This window comes from Pristis pectinata, chromosome 3 (assembly GCF_009764475.1).
Source record: "Pristis pectinata isolate sPriPec2 chromosome 3, sPriPec2.1.pri, whole genome shotgun sequence".
In the NCBI taxonomy this organism is placed as follows: domain Eukaryota; kingdom Metazoa; phylum Chordata; class Chondrichthyes; order Rhinopristiformes; family Pristidae; genus Pristis; species Pristis pectinata.
Window position 1 is genome coordinate 122,054,894 of NC_067407.1, and position 26,477 is coordinate 122,081,370.

The following is a 26,477-nucleotide window of genomic DNA, read 5'->3' on the forward strand; positions in this document are numbered from 1 at the left end:
TTATAAATGCTTATGCATTAAAATACAAAGCACTTAGGTTGCTTTTTCACCATTTTTACAGTACGATAGACTATATCGCCAAGACCCTATTTGTTCACAAGCATTTCTTTATAAAACAATCTTGTTAAAATAACAGGCAGATTGGAAGAATTCAACCTCAAACACCGGCATTATATAGAACATAGAACAGTACAGCCCAAGAACAGGCCCTTCGGCATATGATGTCTGTGCCGACCACAATGCCAAATTAAACTAAACCTGTACATGATCAATATCCCTCCATTTCCTGCATGTTCATGTGCCTGTCTAAATGCCTCTAAAATGTCACTATTGTGTCAGCTTCCACAGACACTCTTGGTAGTGCGTTCCAGGCACCAACCACTTTCTGTGTAAAAAAAACTTACCCTCTTTTAAACTTTCTCCCTCTTACCTTAAAGCTACATCCTCTGGTATTTGACATATCTACCCTGGAAAAAAAGACTGAGACTGTCTAACTATCTAGACCTCTCATCATTTTATAAACCTCCATCAGGTCTCCCCTCAGCCTCTGTTGCTCGGGAGAAATCAATCCAGGTTTGTCCAGCCTCTCTTTATAGCTAATACTCTCTAATCCAGACAGCATCCTGGTGAACCTCTTCTGCATCCTCTCCAAAGCTTCCACATCATTTCTGTAATGGGGCAAACAGAACTGCAAAATGTGGCCTAACCAAAATTTTGTACAGCTGCAGCCTGACATCCTGACTCTTATACTCAAGGCCCAGGCTGATGAAGGCATAGCTAATAATAAATTTGGACTGTGATGTACAATGACTTTCTTATTCAGTCACTGCACATCACAGTCCAAATTAGCTTTTTGCACAGAATAACCTCTATTGTTCTAAAATAGTGAATCTTCTGACTTACTGCAAGCAACACCATGTCACTTAGGAGGGTGAGAAAAGATGTAACCTATACCAATTAAAGTAATCTAATAAGTGAATAACTCTCAAATATTAACTGTTTGAAAATTTTTAAGCAGGCCAGCGATTCATGTCCTTAATTTGCATATCCATTTCCTTTATCTTTTGTTGTCTCAAGGTGACAAAATTGAACCACACAAATTCTTATTTAAGTTTATAATGCTGTCAATAATGAGGGATTCAAGGGATATGAGCCAAATATTGGGAAGTTCTAAGTAAAAAAAATCTGGCAGAAGAGTCTACACAAGGGATATTTGGTTTCTGGAATAAATTATCTTCAAAGAGCATTGCAGCAGATAATATAAATGAGAAGCCTCTGGAAAGTAAATAATTGAGGGCTGTAATAAGAAAGGTATGTAAGATTCCAGCTGAATTTGGTCAACTCAGCCTCTTTAAAAGTTCTTTGTGATAAACTAGTAGCAGAAGAAACAACCCTACACCAATTCTCCCTTCCTCCTGATGACTAAATGTTTTGCCTTAGTTGAACTAAAACCATTAACAACTCTGCTTCAGAGGAAAGTGGTGTTGAAGTGTCAACTGGGATTCAGTCTTACATCTAGGTCATGTAGTTCAGAGCACAATGTACTAATGTGTCATGTCAATTACCCATTGCAATTGTTCACTGACGGAAGAATAGATTTGAGACCATAGTGAGACTATTAGGTCAGAGCTGATTAGTTACACAGCCTACACGATTAATTTAAGTCACCTTAAATAATAGTTACAAGTTGTATTTGGAGCATTAAAGCACAACTATGGTGCAGTAGTTTTATTTAAATTGGGATTTGCAGTGTTTAAGTGACATAACAACAATAATCCTGTGGAGTGGCTTGCGGAGAATCTGTGACGTTCTAAATTAACCGTTGAATTGGTGAAATGAGATATAATGTATCAGCAATCTATTTTAAGTAATTATAAAGAGATCAATAAGGCCAAGGACTGAAGTATTTAAGTCTTCATAAATAGAGGAATTTCACAGTGTGATTGTTTTGCAAAGTTGTTTTTCCCATGGCACAGGAACATTGCAAGTCTTTTGATACCAGGTGAAATGCTTCTTAAACTCAATGTGAGACTTATAAAAGAAAAAAAGATTACAGGGAGGATAACATAGGTAGACAATAACAAGAGAAAGCTGTTCTTACATGTTAGTAATTCTTGCTGGAAAATTAATGTGCATGGAGAATGAATGAGCATCGGATTGCGTAATGCCTTCTGTGGTTAAATAGCTCACCTGCTCAGCACCCTCAGTAAAAAAGAAATTCAAACTTTCTGGACTTAGTGCCTGATTTCATCCACAAGATGACACCTCAGTATTTACTTTCAGTTAAAGTTCAGAATATTAAAGCATTATTATATTTTTTTAAAAAGTATAGAAAAACTATCAAAGTGTAAATAGAAATCTGATTTTGTGTGCTTATTTTTTCAGCAATATATTACCTATCACTGAATGGCATGGATAGGCTGACGTGAAAGTTAGATGAAAGGGCCATCTTTCTTTGCCTTACAATAATCTTCTTGAATTAAAAAAAAAGTGCTTGACCTTTTCTGTTACCTCAAGGATAACTCCCTAGAGATTCTGGTGCTCCAAGCATAGGAGAATATTTCAGTACTGAAAACACAGACAGAAATTCCCTAGTGAATATAATATTGCTTTTGGCAAAATATAGCATATAGACCCAATGAAGTTGTGTTGAAATTTGCAGAGTGCACAAAAACAAGGAAATCTGTGAAGTTTCCTGACCAAAAGCTGCTGCTAAAGGACATTACTCACCCGCTGCACCTGATCTGCCATTCACTCCAGGAACAGAAGAATCAGTTTCTAACATCTCTTCTGGGAAACTGGAATCTTTACTCAGATAGGCTTTGCCACCTCCACCTGCTGCTATCACCAGTGGGATTGGTTCTCCCTTGTCCATCTGGAATATTTCAGAGATCAAGTACAATGTCAAATATGGTTAAAGGAAATTAAACTGGATTTACTTTTGGCATCTGGAAAGTTTTCTCGAGTTCAAAGCCTGAATTAGCATTTAAAGATGCCTGTAGAAATGAGATATTGTTTTCAATTAACAAAAAACTATTTTAATTATTTGGTTCTTTTATACATAAACATATTCTTGTTACTGAAGGCTGCATGATCATAAGCTACTTGTAGACTGGTGAAAGTGAAGTCTTCTGCTACTCTGTATTTATGGTCACTGAACGGGTCCAATGAAAAGAAAGAAAGATTTGCATTTGTATAGAAGCTTTCACCATCCTCAGGATATTTCAAAGCACTTTACAGCCAAAAGTACTTTTTAGATGTAGTGCAGCCTGAGTTGATTAGATCATCACACCCAATAAAAACATTACTGAACAAATCCCAAGCACATAAACAAATCAGTTCTAGCAGAACATAAGATTTTATGAGTTATAAAAATTAAATAAGAACTTTGCCTTCAATGGAACTGCAGTTCACTAAGCATTAATTTGCTAGAATATTTAGAGTAAGGGTTGTAAATTCAGTGATACAGTTGGCTCCACAAAACTAATCTATTCTTGCTGTTGTTATGGTTGAACATAAAAAGGAGTATTACTTCTGTTATAAAGTGCTGATTAGACTTAATTCGGAAAGGTCTGGTCAATTTTGATATTCCTTCTCAAGAAAATTATATCGGCTTTGGAGTATGGTTTGCGGCGATTCACAGAATTAAGTATAAACTGTAGCACGGAAACGGACTGAAACGAATGAGAAAGATAAGGCTGACCAGTTTGAGATATTTACAGGAACAAATGGATTTCACTATTCTTTAGTCAGGCAGGGGAATCCAGAACAAAGCAACATATTAGAATTAAGCTTCAACTAATTAACAATCAATCCAGAATAAATTTTCTGCACAAAATGATGCAAAATGTGAAACAATTGCTCCAGAAGGTCACAAATACAAAATCAATTGAGTTGCATAAAGAGATCAATTTGTTATAAGATTAGGTATCTTTAATTGTACCACAGAATAATAAGGTGAGTAATTCAAAACTCTTTGCCAATTCTTTGGGTGCAATGTGAGCAGTCACTGAGACAGTTCTTCTACAGGCCTTTGGCTAAACTCTTTCTTCTAGCAGGGACCTCACTCCGGTCAAGGGCAGTTATAGTCAATCTCCAGCAAATACACCCTTAACTTAATGTGATGGAGTATAGATGAAGAATTCTGTACGGGCATGCCATGAGGAAATAGGGGGTTATACGCTGAACTTTTAAAACAGGGTATAAGCTGAGGGGAAATGCTGAAGAAGCTGTTCATGCAAATAAACAACAGGATGCAATTGGATTTTGACTTCCTGTGTTCTTTTGTGAATCCCTGTGGTGTGACTGTCAACAAGATTTACAAGTCAATACATAACTAACAAACATGGTTCCAGAAAGTGTGGTTTATCCCCAAATGAAAGTGGTAAAAATCAGAATCATCACTAGAATAAAACCCATGACAAACTTTTCAAAATGCTGATGAACTCAGACTTTTCCCCATTGAAACAGTTTCACTTTGCTAATGGTTATTGAATAAATTATATTTCTATATCGATAAGTTTCGTGGACTTACAACAAGCAAACAGAGGGAAGGATGGAACAAGCAAGTTGTCATGGATGTGATTTTGTATAATAAAATAAGGAAGGATCAAGGCAAACTTTATAACTTGCAGGAATCCTGCATGCGTACTTGGAATCACATTCCTCTGGAGAGATCATCAGATGTTCAAAATCATCTAGGACTAAAGAGTGAATGATATTTCAAGTTACTGGGAACCACCACAAGGATCACCACTATTGAGAAAGGTTCATTTAAGTAATCATAGAGTGAGTTGTGTTCAGAGTCAAAGCGAAACACAGTGAGTTGAAGGCATTGAAAGATTTGGCAGAGGTCATAGTAGACGTACTTGAGATAATTTACCGGAATTCTCTGGACTCTGGGCAGGTCCCGGCAGATTGGAAGACAGCGAATGTCACACCACTGTTTAAAAAAGGATGTAGGCAAAAGGCGGGTAACTATAGGCCAGTTAGTTTAACATCTGCAGCCGGGAAAATACTTGAAACTATCATTAAGGAAGAAATAGTGAGACATCTGGATAGAAATGGTTCCATCAGGCAAATGCAGCACGGATTCAGGAAGGCAGATCCTGTTTGACAAACTTATTGGAGTTCTTTGAGGATATATTGAGTGCAGTAGATAGAGGGGGAACAGGTGGATGTTGAATACTTGGATTTCCAGAAGGCGTTCGATAAGGTGCCGCATAAAAAAACTTATCCATAAGATAAGGATGCATGGAGTTGGGGGTAATGTATTAGCATGGATAGAGGATTGGTTAACCAATAGAAGGCAGAGAGTTGGGATAAATGGGTGTTTCTCTGGTTGGCAATCAGTGGTGAGTGGGGTGCTGCAGGGGTCGGTGCTGGGCCCACAACTGTTCACGATATACATTAACGATTTGGAAGACGGGTCCGAGTGTAGCATTTGTAAGTTTACTGACACTAAATTAAGTGGAAAAACAAATTGTGCAGAGGATGCAGAGAATCTGCAGAGAGATATAGATAGGTTAAGTGAATGGGCAAGGGTCTGGCAGATGGAGTACAATGTTGGTAAATGTGAGGTCATCCACTTTGGAAAGAAAAATAGAAGATCAGATTATTATTTAAATAGTGAAAGATTGCAGCATGCTGTTGTGCAGGAGACTTGGGAGTGCTTGTGCATGAATCACAAAAGGTTGGTTTGCAGGTGCAACAGTACTACGTGCAGTTCTGATCTCCTTACTTGAGGAAAGATATACTGGCTTTGGAGGCGGTGCACAGGAGGTTCACCAGGTTGATTCCGGAGATGAGGGGTTTAGCCTATGAGGAGAGATTGAGTCGCCTGGGACTATACTCACTGGAATTCAGAAGAATGAGAGGGGATCTTATAGAAAGATAAAATTATGAAAGGGATAGATAAGATAGAGGCAGGAAGGTTGTTTCCACTGGTAGGTGAGACTAGAACTAGGGGACATAGCCTCAAGATTTGGGGGAATAGATTTCGGATGGAGATGAGGAGAAACTGCTTTTCCCAGAGAGTAGTGAATCTGTGGAATTCTCTGGCCAGGGAAGCAGTGGAGGCTACCTCATTAAATATAAAAAGACACAGTTAGATAGATTTTTGCATAGTAGGGGAATTAAGGGTTATGGGAAAAGGCAGGAAGGTGGATCTGAGTCCATAGCCAGATCAGCCATGATCGTATTGAATGGCGGAGCAGGCTCGACGGGCCAGACGGCCTCCTCCTGCTCCTATTTCTTATGTTCTTATGTTGTGCTACTGTCTGAGTCTTGATTAGTTTTAACCCACTAGAATGAGTTCAGGCTGAATTCAGAGAATAGCAAGAGACAGCTACCAACATAGTTTGGGGCTTTTCTCGGAACAAGTGCCATGGAACAGTCCCTGAGCTCACCAGTTGTCGAAACTATTGCATTCAAAGCCATTTGAAACATTCCAAAAAAATTATAATCCTTTTTTTAAAGAACAGTAAAACACACACAACTAAAAACTAAAAAACTTCAAAACTGACTTAATTAAATTAATAATGTGCTCCAGTTATCTTTCATCTGGGAGCTGATTTCTCCCATTTCTTTGAATGGAGTCCTATACATGTGTTCTGTTCAACCTTGCACAAGTTCAGCAGGCAGATTTCCCACTCTGAGGGCTGGGAAATTGTGGAAGTTTATAGTGCCCGGTTGCAATCCATGAAGAGTGCCCTATGCAGCAGAGGGACGGTTGGTTGACAGTTGGGTGGAACATGTCACCACCAGTTTAGCCCCTACACCAGCACCGGACCTCTGCCTTAAAATGGGGTCAGTCCCAACAATAGCATTAGGCTTGGGTGAGGATGTTCAGCCTATTATTGCCCATGGAGTGCATTGTCTGCTATTAGCGTGGTTGAGTTTTTGACCAACTGCCAGCTGTTGGTGAGGTATGTGGACCTCATTAAAATATTATTCCTTTAATCATCAAAGGGTTTTCTTGTTGGAGCACTAGAGTCATAGATTCCTAATGCTACTAAATAACTGTTGTGGGTTTTGATTGCAATAGTTAAGGAGATCATAAGCTGGATTCAGGTCTTTACTTAGTCTTCCTGGCCACCAATAGGCTGATATTGGGTGCAGCTATTTTATTGGTTTTCATTGCTGATAAAGTTGTCTTGAAAACTTGTGGACATTGTCTTTTAGCAGCTTAACCTGGCTGGGACTCAGGGTAAAAACTAGGAATGTTGCCTCTTCTACTATTGGGACTGGAACATAAGGAGGAAGAAGAGGTGCAAGGAAGTATGATGGGACATACAGATATTGTAGGGTGGGCGTGGTGAGTAGTGGAGCATGGGGGGAGTTGCAGGAAGTCTAACATAACGCATGTCTTCCACAATAGAATGTTGCCCCTCAAATCAAATGAGGAACTATGTGTCCAGTAACTCCTTCACCAGGGCTGGTAAACCGGTGCATGACTGCATGGACATCACTCACTACCTGTGTTGTAGCCTTGCATTGCTATGTCTTTGCATCATTCATGCTTTAATGTAATTAAGTTTCCAATTGCATCTTTTTTACATGCAGGTTAATAACTTTCTCAAAGAAGAAAGGGCTCTGGAATTGATCAGATTCTAAAATTTCCCATGGATATTTCTTGGATAATGCCTTACACCATATAAAAACTCCAGAACATTTCTCAGGAGGTTCATTCTCTGAACATGCAGTGATTACATCCTTAATCTCTCTTCCCACCAGACCATTGACTGTATGACTAGCTGCATGGGCACAAGTGACATCCTTTGGTGACATGCTTTAGAATAGGCAGATAGCAAACATAGCATGAAGATGTGATACAATCCAAACCCTCGCACTAGCTACCATTTTGATTGCTGAAACTAGGAATGATGGCAACGGCCAAAGAGCACTTCCTGTTAGAGTTGGCCCTGTTGAAGCAGGTAAGGTGCCCATAAGCAGCATTTATATGACCTATGTTTCCCAATCGGCAAGCTGCCAAGAAAAATGAGCACCACTGCCTCATAATCAAATGGGCCATGCTTTCTGATCACTCTGCCCATTTTGCAACAGTTTCTGTCATTTTTTTCTCCCAGAGGTTAAAACATCAATTTCAATTACAGAAAAATTTCCTCACTTATCTCAGCACAATTTGTTAGTGAATCAATGCTTATTGGGCAGGTGCCCAAAATAATAAACAAACCATTCAGTTCAAATACAAACATCTTAGCTGATTCATTGAAGTACATTTCTGACTGGCAATTTTTTTTATTTCAACAGCTCTTATTTATAATTACTGCCCCTCTGTCACTTGTTGGAAATTATTTTTCAGAGGTATGGTAAGACCAGATAAATTCTTTAAACGGAGAGAAATGGTGAAGAACACAAACTATATTAAATTATTTATTATTTTCTATTACTCAAGGAGCTAATGACATTAAGTAGTCACTATTCTCTCCCTTTCCAGTCCTGATGAAGGGTCTCAGCCCAAACATCAACTGCTCATTTCCCTCCACAGCTGCTGCCTGACCTATTGAGTTCCTCCAGCATTTTGTGGGCATTGCAGAATACAAATAGTTGCTGCTTTACTACTATACTTATTTTTATTATGTAATAAATTTGTTTGGCAAAACAGAATTACTGCCACTTATCTGTCTCAGGACTGCCCCCTCCAGCTCTTGCTTTACCTTCCTATCACCATAGCCAACTTCATGATTGCCCATGACATTGAAACCGTTGAAGACTTTGTGTGACCTTTTTTGTCATTACTCATTCTTTGTGACTGTGTGGCCTTCCTTCATTCTGGCTTTTCATTGTTCAATTGAGAGTCAGGAACCTACCTCTCCCTCTTGTTACATTATTCCTTGCTTGTAAGAAATTTAGCCTTGAAATTTATCCAAGGATGGTAGCACTCAACCTGCTCTATTACAGCTATTGCTCATTCTTTGTCCAAAGTAGAGTTTCAAATCAATGGAATCTGTGTAAAGTGCACTGAATTGCCATACAGCATGGGTTTCTAGGCAACTCTCTGCTCTTTGTTCTCCCTTCATGGCCTTGACTTCTGCTGATCAAGCTTTTAGATGTTCTTTTCTGTACACTGTATGAATTTATGTATTTGGTAAAACATAATAGAATTCAGAATAGGAACACCTGCTGATCTCAACAATGCTGAACTCCCTGGACATCCAGAACATTCAGCGAAATATTCACGCTGCAGGTTTAGAGAGAAAGGAGATGGGACAATGACTAGGAAGGGCAATGAGAGCAGACAGGTTGAGCAAGAGTTCCCTGCGGTCATTCCCCTCTCAAACAGGTATACTGTTGTGGATTGAGTTGGGGAGGATGGCTTCTCAGAGGAAAACAGCAGCAGCAGTCAAGTTTATGGTATCATGGTTGGATCTCTGGGAGGGGAGGAAAAAGTCTAGGCAAGTGGTAATGTTGGGATATTCCTCAGTGAAGGAAACAGACAGATGTTTCTTTGTCTGAGAGTGAGAATCCAGAATGGCTTGTTACCATCCTGGCGCCAGGGTCAGTATGTCTTAAACCAGGTACAGAACATTCTGAATAGGAGGGAAAACAGCCAGAGATCATAGTACACATTGGTACTAATGATGTAGGTAGAAAGAGGGGGTATTGGAAGTCTTGAGGCACATAAAGGTGGATAAATCCCAGGGCCTGACCAAGTGTATCCTTGGGCATTGTGGGAAGCTAGGAAAGAAATTGCTGTGGCCATGGCAGAGATTTTTGTACCTTCCTTAACCATGGGTGAGGTACTAGAAAACTGGAGGATAGCTAATGTTGTGCCTTTATTTGAGAAGGGCTGCAAGGACATGCCAGGGAACTACAGGCTGGTCAGCCTAACATTGGTGGGAAAGTTACTGGAGGGAATTCTGAGAGACAGGATCTGTTTGAATTTGGAAAGGCAAGGACTAATTAGAGACAGTCAGCATGGCTTTGTGCATGGAAAATGATGTCTCACGAATTGAATGAGATTTTTTTTTGAAGAGGTGACCAAGAGGATTGACAAGGGTAGGGCACTAGACATTGTCTAGGTGGATTTTAGCAAGGCTTTTGATAAGGTCCCGGATGGTAGGCTGCTTTGGAAGGTTAGACCACATAGGGTCCAGAGTGAGCTAGCCAATAGCATACAAAATTGGCTTGGTGGTAGGTGTCAGAATATGGTAGTGGAAGGTTATTTTACATATTGGAGGCTTGTGACCCGAGTTGTGCTTCAGGGATCAGTGTTGGATCCCCTGTTGTTTGCCATATACATTAACGACTTAATGAGAATATAGGGGGCATGATTAGTAAGTTTGCAGCTGACAACAAAATTGGTGGTATGGTGGACAGCGAAGAAGGTTGTCTAAGGTTACAATAGAATCTAGATCAACTGGGAAAATGGGCAAAGGAAAGGCAGATAAAATTCAAATCAGACAAGTGTGAAGTGATGCATTTTGGGAAGTTGAACGGAACAGGATATACGTAGTGAATGACAGGGCCCTAGAGGGTATTGTAGAGAAGAGAGACCTAGGGTACAAGTACATAGTTGCTCAAAAGTGTTGATGCAGATAGACAAGGTGGTGAAAAAGGCAGATGGCACGTCTGCCTTCATCAGATGGGGCATTGAGTATAAGAGTTGGGACATCACGTTATAACGGTAAGAGACTTTGGTGAGACCATACTTGGACTATTGTGTGCAGTTCTGGTTACCTAGCTATAGGAAGGATGTCACTAAGCTGGAAAGAATGCAGAAAAGATTCACAAAGATGTTGCTGGGACTGGAGGGTTTTAGTTATGAGGAGAGGCTGGATAGGCTAGAGCTTTTTCCCATGGAGCGAAGGAGGCTGAGGGGTGACCTTACAGATGTTTATAAAATCATGAAGGGCATAGATAAGATAGATGGTCACAGACTTTTTCCCAGGGTAGTGGATTCTAAAACTAGATGGCATAGGTTTAAGGTGAGAGGGGCAAGATTTAAAGGGGACCTGAGGGGTAAGTTTTTCACACAGTGGTTTGTGGGTATATGCAATGAGTTGCCAGAGAAAGTGGTAGAGGGGGTACAATCATAATGTTTAAAAGACATGCAGACAGATTCATGGATAGGAAAGGTGCAGAGGGATATGGGCCAAACACAGGCAAATGAGACTAGCTCGGGAAGGCACCTATATCAATATGGAGGAGCTGAGCCAAAGGGCCTGTTTCTATGCTATGACTCTAAGACTCTAAATGATTGGCCAATCACATTGAAGAATTCTTGCAGGCAGCAAACCAGGAAACAAGGTATCAATTTTAAATAATCTTTTAAACATTGGATAGGGAATTAAATAAAGACTGGAATATCAAATGTGATTAGAGTAGAAGCTGAAAATTATAAATAAACTTCTTTGATTGTTTTCACTTCATGTAACTAAGTGCAAAATTACCAATGTATTAATAGGTTAAATGTAATTGATTCAGTGATTTCCCTTGGTTGCAGTGGAGATAATTGTAGACAGGGCCACCACTGAAGATCCACTGTATCACTTGTAGCAACTTCCACGATTTCTGCATTTATTGAGAAAATATATGGAAATCTAGAGATTGAAGTCAGTTGCACGGAGTAATAACAACTAATACTGGCAGCTTCAGTTTGATTACCAATAGAAAATCTGAGTTATTTTTTATTTTGTCAAGTAATAATCCAAATTTTGAAATTTATTGATGAATTTGTATCCATCAGTCTTTTAAGTTATGCATTTTGCTTTTACCATGAAATTCTATAATCGTGGTGTCACAAAACAATCTCCATTATTCATTTTTATTTAATTTGCTAGCCACTATGGGCCACCTCCTTTAGGTGTCTTCACACTTTCTGGGCCTCAGTCATCGCTTGTATTGTAAGTGCTCCTTTTCATTCTCCTTACTCTCCTTTTCTCTTTTGTTCTGTATGAGATCTTTAAAATTCTTTCACTTACATTGGGGATTCCAATGAAATACTGGATATTACATTAATGTTTCCATACATATAATCTGATGGGTAAAGACAAAATGAAATCTCCTCAAATAACTAAGATGGAAAGGTGCTCTAGAAATGTCAATAAAAATTAGTGATTGAATGCAATATTCTGAAACTAGAAAAATCAAATTTATAAAGGTTATATCGGCTTAAGAATTCCATTAAGCAAGGTCATCGGAAGGGAAAAGAAATTGATGGACCCAGCCTACCCTAATCAGACACAAAATAAGCTGCCGCTTAGTATTTTAGTTAAGAATAATTTTTGCATTGTTATATGATGATGTAGCTTTGATGTTAAATTAATCCCACAGGGTTAACTTCTAGCAACATTCAAGTTATTAATGATGTGAATTAGGTTTATTATCTAGACAAATGCATAACAAAAATACAAATTTGCACTGTACCATGCTAATTTGGCCAAAAGAGATGTGATGGGGTGGGAAAGTTGTGGGTGACAACCTAGTCCAGACCTATAATGGAATTTATTCATTCACTTAGTACTTCAGACCTAGTTAAATGAGCAATGGGTTGTTTTTGTGTTCATACAATACAAAATGGAAGAAAAATGGCACTTTTGATCAGCACATCAGTTCCACTAAAGGGCTGAGGAAGTGAAAGAGGTCAAAGGTTTTGCCTGTCATTTCTCAGGCTGAATGAAAGTCAATGCATTGCATCTTTTGAGTCTGAGGGAGTCACTTATTGCCAAAATAAGCTAAATTGTGCAGCAGTACTGAGATATAAAGTGTTTATGTTATCCTTTATCTTTGATAAAGGGCAATAGGAGTTGGGTAAACCTCATCACATAAAGAATATTCTGCTTAACTTTTTATTTCATCTAAGATAGTCCAGTTGAATAGTTTACAGCTAACTTTGTTTTATTGTAGTGCTTAACAGTTTACTTACTAGCACTGAGAATATAGAATCTCAGAAAAGAACATGGAAAAAGGTTGTTTGGCACATTGTCCTTGTGCTGGAAATTTCAGCAAACTATTCAAGTAATCCCACTCCCTTGTCATAAAAATATTTCCTCATGTCACCTCAGTTCTTTTTGCTATTACCTTACCCTACTGCCACGAATCCTTCTGTCCACGAAAACTGTTTCTCCTCATTTACTTCATAAAGAACATTTGTGATGTTGAACATCCCTTTCAAACCTTTTCTTAGTTCCTTTGCTCTAACAACAATTACCCCAGTTTCTCGAGTCCCTTTAAATAAATAATACTAATTATTTACTTAAGTCCCACAATCCTGGTGCCTAGAGGGCATGTTTTTGCATTGAATTTGATATACTCAAACTGTGGTGCATTGGTGCTTCAGTTGAGGCTATTTGATAAAGGCTTAGCACAACTTTATTGTTTTCACTAATAAAGCTGAGGACTCATAGGCCTTTTTTGCAAATTATCCTGCCACTTTCAAGGTTTGTTTACCCCCAGGTCTCCTGATCCAAAAATTATTTATTTTGCATTTCTCCTTTGAGCTGAATCTGCCACAAGTCTTTCATTTTTATTGGTATATTTACATTCTCCTGATTTTAGTTTTAAATTTACTTTCTCTTGGGATGTGGATATCAATGTTAAGGCCAGCAAATAAATTCAATTTATTATTGCATCCAGATATAGGCCAGACCTGAAAAGGATAACAGATTTCCTACCTTGAAGGATGTTAGGGAACAAGATGGATTTTTATGATAATCTGCAACTTTCCTTCATGTTATCTGTTTTTTTTTACCAATCATCTCATTCTGTGGCAACTGAAAACTGTCGCTCCTTGTTAACTTCGTCAAAATTATGTTAGTTTAGACCTTCACAGTTGATGGCTTTTTCTGGTTAATAGCTTTTCTTTTGAATTCCAGATTCATTTAATTACTTGAATATAAATTCCCCAAAGGCCATGGTGGGATTTGAATTCTTATCTCTCGATCAATGCTCCAGACTTCAGGATAGTAGTCCCGAATCAACTATCATAATAAGTTACCATTCTCCTCAATGCTTAGTACATTTCCAAGTTCTAGGTTATCTGCAAACATTGAAATTTAGCGTCTCTGTATCCAGGTTCAAATAATTAGTATATATCAAAAGCAGCAGTGGTAATGTCACTGAATCATGAGGAACCCACTGTATACTTCATTGCGCTCAGAAAATTTGATTCTATGTTGTTATTGTCTCTTTGACCCCATGGGTTTTAATTTTGCTTGCGACGTGCATGATCACAGGATCCAGTTTAAACAATATTATTGAGAACTTCAATTGCAAAATGCTTTTTTATTAAAACAGTTATGCAAGTCAAAACTGAATTTCCATGAGTGATACATAATAATGACCATTGCTTTATTATTTTGTGTCACTGGGAAAATTCACCTTGGGGTTTAGATGCTTCAGACGTGATAGGGACGGATGTGATAGAGGAGGGGAGCTGCATTTCTGATGAGGGAGAATGTCACAGCTGGATTCAGAGAGGACATGCTGGAGGGCTTATCCACTGAGACAATATGGGTAGAGCTCACAAATAAGAAAAGTACAATCACTCTGATGGGATTATATTAGAGGCCTCCCAACAGCCATTGGAAGATAGAGGAACAGGTATGCAGGCAGATTATGGAAAGATATAAAAACAACAGGGTTGTTGAAGTGGGTGGCGTTAATTTCCCTAATATTGACTGGGATTTCCTTTGTGCCAGAGGCTTAGATGGAGCAGAATTTGAGCATCCAGAAGGGTTTCTTGAAAAAGTATGTTGATAGTCCAACCAGGGAAGGGCCCATTTCTAGACCTTGTATTAGGAATTGAACCTGGCCAAGTGATGAGTGTTTCAGTGGGAGAGTATTTTGGAATAACTCCTTAAGTCTTAAGATAGTTATGGATAAGGATAAGACTGGACCTCAGGGGTAAGTGCTAAATTAGGCTAATTACAACAGTATTAGGCAGGAGCTGGAGAGAGTAAACTGGAAGCGGCTGTTGTTGGGTAAGTCCACATCTGACGTATGGGAGTTATTTAAAGGCAAGCTGGTCAGAATTCAGGATTAACACGTTCCTGTGAGGAAGAAAGACAAGGATGGCAAGGTCTGGGAATCTTGGATGACGAGAGACATTTTAAATTCAGTCAAAAAGGAAAAGGAGGCATATGTAAGTTTTAGGAAGCCGAAATCAGACAGGGCTCTTGAAGCATGTAAAGGAAGTAGGAAAGAACTTAAACAGGTATTCAAGAGGGCTAAAAGGTGCCATGTAATATTTTTGGTGAGTAGGATTATGGAAAATGCCAAGGCACCTTATACATACATTAAAACAAGAGAATAGGACCACTCAGGGACAAAGGAGGGAATTTATGCTTACAGCCAGAGGAAGTGGGTGATGTACTAAATGAGTACTTCACATCAGTATTCACCAAGGAGAAGGACTTGGAGGATAGTGAGATCAGGGAGGAGCATACTGATATTCTAGGGCACGTTGATACCAAGGAGGAGGAGGTGTTGGATCTCTTGAAGAACATTAAGGCCCATTATGTCCACTCCAGCTCTCTAGCAGCACAACTCACTAGTTCTACTCACTAGACCACTTCTTGTAGTCCAAATTTTCCTTCACCATATATTTATCCAATTTCCTCTTCAATGCCACAATTAAAGTTATCTCCACTACATCTGCAAGCTGTGCATTCCAGATTCTAACCACAAACTGTGCCAAAAAAAGTAATAGATAAGTCTCAATCCCTTCCTCACTCCTATCCCCATACCAAAACCAGAAAGGTCTTGATCTATTCCCTTCCTCCTCCCCTAATAATAGCATCAGGGAAGTCCCAACCTTTTCCCATGGCCCATTCCCCTACCCCAATGACCAACACTGTACTAAAGAAGTCTTAATCCCTCCCCACAACTCTTTCCCACCCACGTCTGTACAGTAAATTGTACTGGAGAACTGCATCCCCTCTCTAGGGCACCCTCTCTCCCCACGCACATACCACATTCAAGAGTGAAGAACATAGAACACAGAGCATATAACATTACAGCACAGGATAGGCCCTTTGGCCCATAATGTTGTGCTAACATTTTATCCTGCTCTAAGATCTATCTAACCTTTCCCTCCCACATAGCCCTCCATTTCTCTGTCATTCATGTGCCTATCTAAGAGTCTTTTAAGTGTCCCTAATGTATCTGCCTCCACCACTTCTGCCGGCAGTGCATTCCATGCACCCACCACTCTCTGTGTAAAAAATCTTGCCTCTTACATCCCCCCCATACCTTCCTCCAATCACCGTAAAATTATGCCCCCTTGTGTAAGTCATTTTCACCCTGAGAAAAAGTCACTGACTGTCCACTCGTTCTATGCCTCTTATCATCTTGTACACCTCTGTCGTCACCTCTCATCCTCCTTCGCTCCAAAGAGAAAAGCCCTAGTTCACTCAACCTATCCTCATAAGACATGCTCTCCAATCCAGCAGCATCCTGGTAAATCTCCTCTGCACCCTCTCTAAATTTTCCACATCCTTCCTATAATGAGGTGACCAGAACTGAACACGATACTCCAAGTGTGGTCTACCCAGAGTTTTATAGAGCAGCAACATTACCTGGCAGCTCTTGAACTCAATCCCCGACTAATGAATGCCCACACACCATACGCCTTCTCAACAACCCTATCAACCTGTGCAGCAAACCTTGAGGGAACTATGGACGTGGACCCCAAGATCCCTCTGTTCCTCTACACTGTTAAGAGTCCTGCCATTAACCTTGTATTTTGCCTTTAAATTCAATCTTCCAAAGTGTATCACTTCACATTTTTCTGGGTTGAACTCTATCTGCCACTTCCTCAGCCCAGCCCTGCATCCTATCAATGTCATGTTGTAACCTACAGCAACCTTCTATACTATCCACAACAACCAACAACCTTTGTGTCATCTGCAAACTTACTAACCCACCCTTCCACATCCTCATCCAAGTCATTTATAAAAATCACAAAGAGCAGGGGTTCCCAGAACAGATCACTGCGGAACACCTCTGGTTACCGACTTCCAGTCCCGAATATGCTCCATCTCTACCATTCTCTGTCTTCTGTGGTGAGCCAATTTCTGAATCCACACAGCCAAGTTTCTCTGGATCCCATGCCTCCTGACTTTCTGAATGAGCCTTCCTATGAGGAAACTTATCAAAAGCCTTACTGAAATCCATGTACACCACATCCACTGCTCGACCTTCATCAATGTGCTTTGTCACAACCTCAAAGAATTCAGTCAGCTCATGAGGCATGACCTGCCCCTCACAAAGCCATGCTGGACTGTCCCTAATCAGCCTGTGTTTCTCCAAATGCACATAAGTCCTGTCTCTAAGAATCTTCTCCAGTAATTTGCCCACCACTGAAGTAAGGCTCACTGGTCTGTAATTCCCAGGGTTGCCCCAACTCCCATTCTTGAACAAAGGAACAACTTTTGCCACCCTCCAATCATCTGGCACTACTCCTGTGACACAAAGATCATCGCCATAGGCGCAGCAATCTTTTCCCTCACCTCCCATAATAACCTTGGATATATCCCGTCGGCCCCGGTGACTTATCTATCCTAAAGTTTTTCAAATGTTCCAGCCCATCCCCTTTCCTCACATCGACATGCCCCAGTGTATCAGCCTGTCGTACGCCATCCTCACAAATGTCATGGTCTCTCTCACTGGTGATTACTGAAGCAAAGTATTCATTAAGGACCTCCCCAACCTCTTCCAACTCCAGGCACGTTTCCTCTTTTATCCCTGATCAGTCCTACCCTCACACTAGCTTTTCCTCCTATTCTTCACATACGCGTAGAACGCCTTGGGGTTTTCCTTAATCCTACTCACCAAGGCCTTCTCATGCCCCCTTCTAGCTCTCTTAAGTCCATTCTTAAGCTCCTTCCTGGCTACCTTGTAATTCTCCAGGGTCCTGTCTGATCCTTGCTTTCTAAACCTTAGGTAAGCTTCTTTCTTCCTCTTGACAAGATGTTCTACATCTCTTGTCAACCATGGGTCCTTCACTCTGCTATCCTAACTGGCAGAAGTGCTAATTAATCCTTGATCTAAGGCACTCCTCACCCACCCCACCCACATTGCCACAGACCTGATTGATCTTGGGAGGTGAGGACCAGGCAATACACTTCTAAGTCTGTAAAATTCACAATGTCTGGTTTCCTGCAACCTTGGCCCCATGCAGTACTGGTCAGTAAATGTTCTGGAGTGTTGGTGAATTAACATTTACATATGGGGGTGTTTAGTGACATGAAGCCCAAAGGAATATCTCGTGTCGATCTGAAGTTTGTAATGAGCAGTAAAATGCCACAGAGCTAACAACATGGATTTGTGCTAGATATTCCAAATCCCTACCACCAGCTCCACTCTTACACCATTGATTTTTGCAATTGTTAAATCTCCCCTCATGTTTCTGATTTCATTGATTGGAATTACACAATAATGAACACACTGGGTCAAAAAATACCCCCACCAGGACAAAAAGCACAGCACAATTCAGTAACATTTGTGTCATTGCTCCAGTAAATAGAAGTTTGCAATAAAATAACATTTCTTCCAAAGCTGTTTTGATAAGTACTTTGGATTTTCAATAGTTTACAATTATGTATAAAATGTTATTGATAATATGGAGGACACAATTTTTGAAGAAAAATATCCTTGTAGTGAACAAAAAAGCTTTTATAAAGAGTCTTGGTAAGAACATGGTTGAATAACATATATCAGAACTTTTATACTTACCTTGAAAACGAATGTGGCTCCTCCACCTCCTCCTCCACCTCCAGCCCATTCTGTGACATTGCCATTTCTTTTCATCTCCTCTTCAATCACATTATTCTCTCCTAAGCAAACACTCTGGATGATGGGATTTACCTTTAAAACAAAATATTGAAGGATGCAATATTAAAAGTACCAATGCGACTGGGTCATATGCATCATTGAAATAAATTTCCAGAAGGACAGAGAGCTGGGCAAAAGATGCATTTCACTGTGTGTTTCAATGTACATGTGACTAATAAAGATATCTTATCTTACCTATCTTATCTTAACAGAGTGGAATTAAGTTAATAACTCAACTTTGATAGTGTCAATCACTTTGATCATTTGTGTTGTTGGCTACTGTGCAACTGATAAAGCAATTGAACAGAAATACGCCAACAAACACCAAAACCCTGGTTTTTATGTTAACATCTTTTAAAAAAATGAATTTCTGGGACTATCCTAGCTTTTGATATGCATCAATATTCTGCAGTGTATGAAAATCAAAGAACTGTGGATGTTGGATATCTAAGATAAAAACAGAAAATGCTGGAAATACTTAGCAGGTCAGGTTGCATCTGCGGGAAGAGAAACAGAGTCAATATTTCAGGTGGAAGAGCCTTTGTTGGAAATGGGAAGGAGAGAAAGGAAATTTGTTAAACTGTAGGGGAGGTGGAGGGTGGTATATCTTTGATAGGATAAAATCAGGGTGACCACAGGGATAAACTGTAAACAAGATTATCTGTCAATGAGTGAATGGGAGCAGTTAGAGAGTGAGAAAACATTGAACAAATGAATGTAGGAGTGCAGAATGCAGAGCAGGAAGACATGCCCAGCAGATTAGGAACAAACTTAGTCAGAGAGATGACAGACAGAGACGGAGAAATCAAGTTACCTGAAGTTGTAGAATTAATATTGAGTTCAGAAGGCTCCAATAAACCTAGACAGAAGATGAGGTGCTGTTCGTCAAGCTTGCATTGGGCCTCAGTATAACAGTACAGGAGGCCACGGACCAATTGATCGGAGTGGGACTGGGTTAGAGAATTAAAGTGGTAGACAGCTGGAAGCTCAGAGATTCCCCTGCAGATTGAACACAGGTGCTCTGCAAAGTGGTCACCCAATACAAGTTTGGTTTCTCCAATGTAAAGGAGACCATGTTGTGAACACTGAATGCAGTACACTAGATTGGAACAAGTGCAAGCAAATTGCTGCTTCACCTGGAAAGACTGTTTGGGTCCCTGCATGGTGTGAAAGGAACAGGTGAAAGGACAAGTGTTGCATTACTGTTGCATTACCTGTGGTTGCAACGGAAAGTGCTGTAAGAAGTGGGGGTGGTTGGTGGGAACAGAAGCATGGACCAGGAAGTCACAAAAGGAATGGCTCTTATAAAATGCTGAAAGGAGAGGAGAAGGGAAGATGTATCTGTTCGTGCAATCTCTTCAAAGATTGCAGAAATTACAAAGAATGATCTGCTTAATGCAGAGGCTGGTGGCTGAGAACAGTGGTTTTCAACCTTTTTCATGCTGCGGCCCCCCAGAACATGTCCTTGTTAGATGGCGGACCCCCAAAGCCCACAAAATCAAACAATCGATAATTCAGGCATACAGCACTTAAATTACTTCACATAGGCCCTAATCACCGATAATTACCAGCGGTGTCTTTCAGTGTTCAGTTCAATGTGAAGGTTGTGCCTGTTTTGCACTGCAGAGTTAGTCCAGATGTGGTGGTATGTGCGACAACATGTGCGTATGTCATCCTCAATATTCAGTCTTGATCTGTATTTGGTTTTCATGGCAGTGACTGTAGAAAATGCTATTTTGCACAAGTAAGTGGTTGCAAATGGTAACAGAACATTGATGGCTTTGCCGGACAGCAGTGGATACTCCTGGGAACATGGTATCCAGAACGACAACAGTGACATTCGGTTGAACTGCAAGCGCAAAGTCCTGTCAGATGACAGTTCAGCCTATTCTTCTTGTTCACGTCCAGTTAAATCAGTAAGCATGCATTCAAACGGATTTCGAATCCAATCAAACATGCTCGTGTTATCGTCGTCGAAATACTCATGAAATAATGTGACAGCTGTTGAATATGGTTCAAAACGGTGCTCGCAATGGCCTCTGTCTTAGTCTCGTTCACACGGAAACATATCATAGACGCCTTGCTCGCATCTTCCCTTCCAGATACGGAGTTTTTTCTGGAAGGCATTGATTTTGTCATGCGTTTTCAGAACATTTGAGCCAGGTCCTTGCAATGATAGATTTAAGCTGTTCAAAATGTGGAAAATATCTGCCAGATAAGCTAATCTGGCAACCCACGTCTCATCTGTCAAGAAATGTGCCAATGTTCCGTTATGCTCATTTAGAAAATGAGCAGTTCATCTCGCAATTCATAATCACGCTGCACAACGCGGCCTCGTGACAGCCATCTGACTTCTGTATGTAGCAACAAATGCTTATGCTCGGCTTCCATTTCACGGCATATGTTTTCAAACAAACGATGATTGAGTGGCCTGGCTTTGATAAAGTTAATGATTTTAATGCACGTGGAAAACACATCCGCAAGATTTTCACCCATATCCTTTGCAGCCAAAGCCTCACGGTGAATCATTTAGTGGGTTGCTGCTGCATGTGGAACTACTTCTTACACTCATGTGACTAGACCCGACTTCCGTCCTGTCATTCCGGCAGCACCATCCATGCATTCTCCAATACACTGTGTCCACGCCAATGCCGATTGTTCAAAGAAAGTGTCAAGCACACAGAAAAGTTCTTCACTTGTTGTATGCCCTGGGACCGCCTTGCAAAACAAAAAGTCTTCCAAAGCCTCTCCTTCCTAGCAATATCGAACATAAACCAACAACTGTGCAGCACTGGTAACATCAGTACTTTCATTGAGCTGAATCGCAAATCTGACTTGCTGAAGACGTGCTATCAGTGGCTCTGTATATCTTCCACCACATCGCCAATTCTTCTGCTTACTGTGTTATCAGACAGTGGAATGGCTTTCAGTTTTTGACTGGATTCTTTTCCCAGTACAACTTTGCACATATCTACTGCTGCAGGCAGTATAAGCTCTTCTCCAATTGTGTGAGGCTTTCTGGAACGTGCTATTCGTAATGCTACTAAATATGATGCGTGAAGAGCCTTCTCGTTTACAGTGGTGCAGGCTGTCATTTTGCCTTTCTGCTTGAGGTACAGCTCCTTTTGCCGCTCAAAATATCCCTTCGGCTTACTGGCAATATCTGGATGCACTGTTGTTAAATGGCACTTCAGTTTCGCTGGTTATTTGCATCGTTGGACAGTGTTTGCAAACACACAACACAGAGAGGTTGGTCCGCATTTGTCCCCACTGCGATGAAGCCATATGAAATGTATTCTGCATCATAATTGCGTTGTTTTCTCTTTTGGTCACCCTTATCCCCTTCGTCATCAGAATCTTTCGGTTTCTGGTCAGCTTTTCTCTTCAGAAATTTTTCCATACTCAGCAATATACGCTGGACAGTTTAATTACTATTACTGATAAACAAAATTATCAAAACTAATCTAAAATTTACACGCTTGTGCACTTTTCGTTTAACAGTGACGTCACTGTGGCGTAAATGCATGGTAAGTGCTTGAGGCTGGACGAACTTCGGCTCAGAGTTGATGAGCTGGAGTCGCAGCTACAAACACTGTGCAGCATAAGGGAGGGAGAGAGTTATGTAGACGGTGCATCAGGTGACAGTCACCCACTTTAGGGTAGGTACATCTGAGGTTCAGGAGGCAGATAGAATGGTGACTGTCAGGGGAGGGAAGAGGAAGAAGTCAGGCAGGCAGACAGAGCAGAGAACCCCGGAGGCTGTTCCCCTCAGTAACAAGTTTTCTGCCTTGGAAGCTGTTGAGGGGGATGACCTGCAGGGGCCTAGCTGCAGTTACCAGGTCTCTGGCACTGGGACTGGTACTGCTGCTCAGAAGGGAAGGGTGGGAAAGAGACATGCGGTAGTGATAGGGGACTCGATAGTCAGGGAAACAGACAGGAGGTTCTGTGGCAGTGAGCATGAATCCCAGATGGTATGTTGCCTCCCAGGTGCCAGGGTCCGGGATGTCACTGATCGGGTCTGCAGAATTCTTGAATGGGAGGGAGAGCAGCCAGAAGTTGTGGTCCATATTGGCACCAATGACATAGGTAGGAAGGGGGATGAGGTCCTGAAGAGTGAGTTCAGGGAGCTAGGCAGAAAATTGAGGAACAGGACCTCAAGGGTAGCAATCTCGGGATTGCTGCCAGTGCCACGTGATAGTGAAGGTAGGAATAGGAGGAGGTGGCAGATAAATGTGTGGCTGAGAAGCTGGTGCAGGAGGGAGGGTTTTAGATTTCTGGATCATTGGGATCTCTTCTCGGGAAGGTGGGACCTGTACAGAGAGGACGGGTTACACCCAAACCAGAAGGGGGCCAATATCCTTGTGGCGAGATTTGCTAGGGTGGTTCGGGAGGGTTTAAACTATTTCGTGAGGGGGAAGGGAACCGGAGGAGTAGGTCAGAGGAAGAAGGGAATGGGGAAAAGTTAGGTCAACCAGGTAGAGGGACTTTGGGGAAGGAGAAGCAGAATACAGGCTATAAAAGTAGTAAGGTAGATGGACTGAAGTGTGTTTTCTTAAATGCAAGGTGTCAGGAATAAGGGGGATGAACTGAGGGCTTGGATAAGTATGGGGGACTATGATATCGTGGCTATTACTGAGACGTGGCTGACGTCAGGAGAGGAGTGGATATTGAATATTCCTGGTTTTTGGTGTTTTAAGAGGGATAGGGAAGGGAGGAGAAGAGGAGGAGGGGTGGCGATGCTGGTCAGGGACACTGTTATGGCTGTGGAAAAGATGGATGTTGTAGAAGGATCATCTCTAGAGTCCATATGGGTGGAATTAAGGAACAAGAAAGGAGCAGTTACTCTACTAGGAGTATTCTATAGGCCCCCCGGTAGCAGTAGAGATATAGAGGAGCAGATTGGCAGGCAGTGTTTGGAGAGAAGCAAAAATAACAGGGTTGTTATAATGGGAGACTTCAACTTCCCAAATATAGACTGGAACCTGATTAGTGCCAAAGGTTTAGATGGGACGGAATTTGTTAAATCTGTCCAGGAGGGATTCTTGACGCAGTATGTTGACAGGCCGACTAGAGGGAATGCCATGTTAGATCTAGCTTTAAGAAATGAACCGGGACAGGTGAAGGATCTATTGGTGGGTGAGTATTTGGGGGACAGTGACCATTGCTCCATAACCTTTAAAATTGTCATGGACAGGGACAGGTGCAGAGAGGACAAGAGGTTTTTCAATTGGGGAAGGGCCAACTACGAGGCTGTAAGGAGAGAACTTGGGAGTGTAAATTGGGATGTCCTTTTTGAAGGAAAATGTACCATGGAGATGTGGTCGATGTTCAGGGATCTTATGCAGGATGTTAGGGATAAATATGTCCCGTGTGAGGCAGAGAAGGAATGGCAGGGTGAAGGAATCGTGGGTGACGAGAGAGGTGGAACGACTTGTTAGGGAGAAGAAGGTAGCATACGTGAGGTATAAGCAGCAAGGTTCAGACAGGGCCAGTGAGGAATATAGGGTAGCAAGGAAGGAACTTAAGAAAGGGCTGAGGAGAGCTAGAAGGGGACATGAAAAGACTTTGGCTAGTAGGGTTAAGGAAAATCCCAAGGCCTTTTTCAAGTACGTGAAGGGTAGGAGGATGGCTAGGGTAAAGGTAGGTCCGATTAAGGACAAAGGTGGGAGAATTTGCCTGGAGGCGGCGGAAGTGGGAGAAGTTCTCAATGAGTACTTCTCTTCGGTATTCACCAGGGAGAGGGGTCTTGATGATGCGGGAGTGCTGGTAGGGGTAATGTTCTCGAGGTTGTAGATATCAAGAGAGAGGATGTGTTTAAGTTGTTAAATAATATTAAGACAGATAAATCTCCGGGGCCTGACGGGATTTTCCCCAGGCTGCTTCAAGAGGCTAGGGAGGAGATTGTTGAACCGCTGGTAAGGATCTTTGAGTCCTCGTTGTCCACGGGGATGGTGCCGGAGGATTGGAGGGTTGCGAATGTTGTCCCCTTGTTCAAAAAAGGTAATAGGGATAGGCCAGGGAATTATAGACTGCTGAGTCTCACGTCTGTGGTGGGTAAGCTGTTAGAAATGATTCTAAGGGATAGGATTTATGAACACCTTGAGAATCATGGACTGATTAGGGACAGCCAGCATGGCTTTGTGAAGGGAAGATCTTGCCTCACAAGCCTGATAGAGTTCTTTGAGGAGGTGACCAGGAAGATTGATGAGGGCAGTGTGGTGGATGTGGTTTACATGGATTTTAGTAAGGCATTTGATAAGGTTCCTCATGGTAGGCTTCTTCAGAAGGTCAGAGGCCAAGGGATCCAAGGAAGCTTGGCTGTGTGGATTAGGAATTGGCTTGCATGTAGAGAGCAGAGGGTTGTGGTGGAAGGAGTGCCCTCGGATTGGAAGGCAGTGACTAGTGGTGTCCCGCAGGGATCGGTTCTGGGACCTCTACTTTTTGTGATATTTATAGATGACTTAGATGAGGGGGTGGAGGGCTGGGTTAGTAAGTTTGCAGACGACACTAAGATAGGCGGTGTTGTGGATAGTTTGGAGGGCTGTCGGAGCTTACAGAGGGATATTGATAGGATGCAGAGCTGGGCTGACAAGTGGCAGATGGAGTTCAATCCGGAGAAGTGTGAGGTGGTACACTTTGGAAGGACAAACTCCAGGGCAGAGTACAAGGTAAATGGCAAGGTACTTGGCAGTATGGAGGAGCAGAGGGATCTGGGGGTTCATATTCACAGTTCATTGAAAGTTGCCTCACAGGTGGAAAGAGCAGTTAAGAAGGCCAATGGGATGTTGGCTTTCATAAATCGCGGGATTGAGTTTAAGAGCTGCGAGGTGATGATGCAGCTTTACAAAACTCTAGTTAGGCCACACTTAGAGTACTGTGTTCAGTTCTGGTCGCCGCATTATAGGAAGGATGTGGAGGCGTTGGAGAGGGTGCAGAGGAGATTTACCAGGATGCTGCCTGGATTGGAGAGTATTGAATATGAGGAGAGGCTTAAGGTGCTAGGGCTTTATTCACTGGAAAGGAGGAGGATGAGAGGAGACATGATAGAGGTATATAAAATACTGAGAGGAATAGATAGAGTAGACAGTCAGCGCCTCCTTCCCAGGGCACCAATGCTCAAGACGAGAGGGCATGGCTTTAAGTTTATGGGTGGGAGGTTCAGGGGAGATGTCAGGGGGAGGTTTTTCACCCAGAGAGTGGTTGGTGCATGGAATGCACTGCCTGGGGTGGTGGTGGAGGCAGATACATTGAACAGGTTCAAGACCTTGTTGGATAGGCATATGGAGGAGTGTGGGATGGGGGGATATGCGGGAGGAAGGGGTTACGTAGTGTGAGGGTGGTTTGATGGACGGCACAACATGGTGGGCCGAAGGGCCTGTTTTGTGCTGTATGGTTCTATGGTTCTATGGTTCTAAGTAAGCAATATTATTAAGGCACACCAACAACGTCACTCAATCTTGCTAACACTATAGTGCACAACAGAATAGTAGTGAGTAGTGAACACTACTGACTACTCTGACTACACAAATCGAATATTAGACGGCAGCTTACCAGAAGGGAACGCCGTCTAAGTCTCTAAGATTGTCGCCTATAACAGATAGAATAGATATGGCCAGTTTTCTGAATAGTGGAAAACTGGAGCAAGCAAGTGAGCTACGTCTTTGTAACAGGTTGCTTTT

The 26,477-nt window shown here is 41.5% G+C and overlaps 1 protein-coding gene across 1 annotated transcript in view; it reads right to left on the reverse strand.

The window, feature by feature from the left end:
• LOC127568015 (ALK tyrosine kinase receptor-like) overlaps positions 1-26,477 on the reverse strand; it is a 257,341-nt gene that overhangs the window by 83,059 nt on the left and 147,805 nt on the right. The window contains exons 5-6 of the mRNA XM_052011262.1: positions 18,700-18,831; positions 2,731-2,875 (exon numbers count right to left, since the gene is read on the reverse strand). Coding sequence (XP_051867222.1) covers positions 2,731-2,875; positions 18,700-18,831 — 277 coding nt within the window. The remainder of the gene's footprint in view (positions 1-2,730; positions 2,876-18,699; positions 18,832-26,477) is intronic.